Source organism: Pygocentrus nattereri, chromosome 18, assembly GCF_015220715.1.
Source record: "Pygocentrus nattereri isolate fPygNat1 chromosome 18, fPygNat1.pri, whole genome shotgun sequence".
Lineage (NCBI taxonomy): Eukaryota > Metazoa > Chordata > Actinopteri > Characiformes > Serrasalmidae > Pygocentrus > Pygocentrus nattereri.
Window position 1 is genome coordinate 38,688,659 of NC_051228.1, and position 2,500 is coordinate 38,691,158.

Sequence of the window (2,500 nt, forward strand, 5' to 3'; positions counted from 1 at the left end):
ATTTAGTCGTTTCCCATTCGACCCAATAGTTAGGAATCCCCCAGTTACACGATACTACCAACACTAAGAGGGTGAACCAGCCACCGCATCCTTCTGAACTGCCGCTCACGCAACATCACGGGAAACATCGGAGGAAAGCGCTGACCGCCAGATCTTTACGCCAGCTAACAGACGCCTGCGCTGACCAGCATTACGTTAAGTGATGGGGGGAGATGGGGGGTCATCCTACCCACCCACAGAGAGCAAGGCCAGTTGTGCTCTCTTGGACCCCCGGCTATGGACGGCTGCAGCATTGCAAGGGACCAAACTCACGATCTCCTGATGACAGAGGGTCGAGCCCCCTGGAATGTTCAGTCATATTATTAAAAACATAATTAAGCTATACGGTCTTTGAAAGCATAACGATTTCAAACGATTTAGATCATTGTCTAAAGTCCAAGTCAGTTAAAAGTGTGTTTCAGCTCTGACTTTGAACCAGTTCAGTAGGATGATCCACATATTACACAATACATCCATCTGCATTCAGACCAACCAGAAATAGCTCTACAACCTGTGTGGTGATGAAAGCAACACACCAAGGCTAAACTAATGACACGAACAATAAGCCCAGAAGGCCAGGAGACGAGAGCTGGAGCTCAGAGACGGGAACACGTGACCACCTCGCAGCTGAACTGCACTGATCGGCACTATAGACGCAAAAGGTGGACGTTTAAGTGCAGGACAGAAGAGCAGGTTAATCACTGTCAATCAGACGTTGAGACTAGAGGTGCTCACCACACGGTGGTCTCCACCGGACTGTCGTTGGGCTGCCGGTAGTCCAGCTGGGAGAAGAGCGGGAACAGGACCTGGATGCCCCCGATGGAGTGGATGGCACTGTGGATGGAGTGAGTGACGATGGCCTTCACGTCCTGTTTGAGCAAAAGACTCACAGATATGAGGATCAAGAACTTTGTCATCACAAAAGGCAAAAGTTTGGGCGCTCCCGGTCAAATGATGTTTTGGTGATTTGCGTAGTGACAGTAAGTTAACACGCCCTCTACAGAGAACACACAGTTTAATGCACATTTACGCTTTATTTGCAGAATTTAAGGTTTTAAGGCACATTTGCGGTTTTATGTTTCATTTTTCCCCCCAAGATTTGAGGCCTAGTCTGCATTTCTCAGCCGCTACGTCACAGTAGGCTGTTCCAAAGTGAAGGATCCTTCGTATACAGCCTGGAAATGCAGCCCATGTTCTGAGTGCATCAGATAGATCCTTACAGGCCTTCGGTCACCCACAGTTCTTTGGGCATGAATGATGCAAAGGAAAAATACAGCACCACAAAAATGATGGAAAACAAATGTGAGTTTGTATCCTTTAATTCATCTTGGTTACCTTATATATCAAAAACTGCTGAACAGCAGAGGGCGCCCGCGAGTGAGTCCTCAACGAATGGGAGTAAATGTCTCAACGGCTAAAAACGAGCAGTTAAAATAGCCTCTAATCACTGAACCAGACCTTTCCTTCAGTTTTAGACAGTAGAAGGAGGGATTTCACTAAAAAAACAAAGAAATCTCGCCTGTGTGTTTCCTTTATTTATACAGTATCGGGGTTCGGGCAGCAGGGGGCGGGGCTTTACTGCTAGAGCGGGATGATAGATGGGCGAGCGGAGCAGCTCATTGGCTGTTCACGCTCTCTGACATCATGAATGTTTTAAGCTCCTGTGACTTGAGTTTAAAAGCTCTTAAATATAACAGCGGTGTTAAAATGTTTTATGCTGGAAATTAATGTATGCTTTTATATTTAAAAAAATGTAAATGTTTATAAACTATGATTTTGCTCAAATGCTCCATATCAACCTATTCATTTTGGACTCACTCGTGAGCGCCCCCTAGTGTCTGAAAAACCCGGAAGGCACTGCAGAGAGTGGGAATTCTCCTCTCTACAAATTCTCTGATGTCACCACGCAGCCTCGTTAGGACTGCCCCTTTTGTGTGACCAATGGGCTGCTAAGGAGGAGTCTTCATTGGACAGCCTTAACGAGGCCCCGCACTTCCTCGGCTGGAGCCCAGGCTTTGGAACACAGCTGTTGACATATGTGCAGAAAACGGCCGTATTTCAGTGTGTTCTCTCAGAGGGTGCGTCAGGGGTCAAACGTTGAAACTTCACAAGTACAAGTTAATATTACACAACCGTAAACAACTTGATTAAATGTCCAATGATGTCTATAACAAAACAGAGTGATTACAGGTAACGATGCATTAGTAGTCAAGCAAAGACACTCTGTGTGGTGTTTATCGTGTGTGTGGTGTTTATCGTGTGTGTGGTGTTTATCGTGTGTGTGGTGTTTATCGTGTGTGTGGTGTTTATCGTCGTCTGTGTGGTGTTTATCGTGTGTGTGGTGTTCATCGTCGTCTGTGTGCTGTTCGTCGTCTGGGTGGTGTTTATTGTTGTCTGGGTGGTGTTTATTGTTGTCTGTGTAGTGTTTATCATGTGTGTTTATCGTGTGTGTATTGTTTAT

General features: G+C 45.9%; 1 protein-coding gene across 16 annotated transcripts in view; it reads right to left on the bottom strand.

Moving 5' to 3' along the window:
- Nucleotides 1-2,500, bottom strand: part of nbeaa (neurobeachin a) — a 280,982-nt gene that overhangs the window by 133,717 nt on the left and 144,765 nt on the right. For all 16 annotated transcript variants that reach the window (XM_037547319.1, XM_037547326.1, XM_037547327.1 and 13 more), the window contains exon 10: nucleotides 775-908. In XM_037547319.1, the coding sequence (XP_037403216.1) occupies nucleotides 775-908 (134 nt within the window). The remainder of the gene's footprint in view (nucleotides 1-774; nucleotides 909-2,500) is intronic.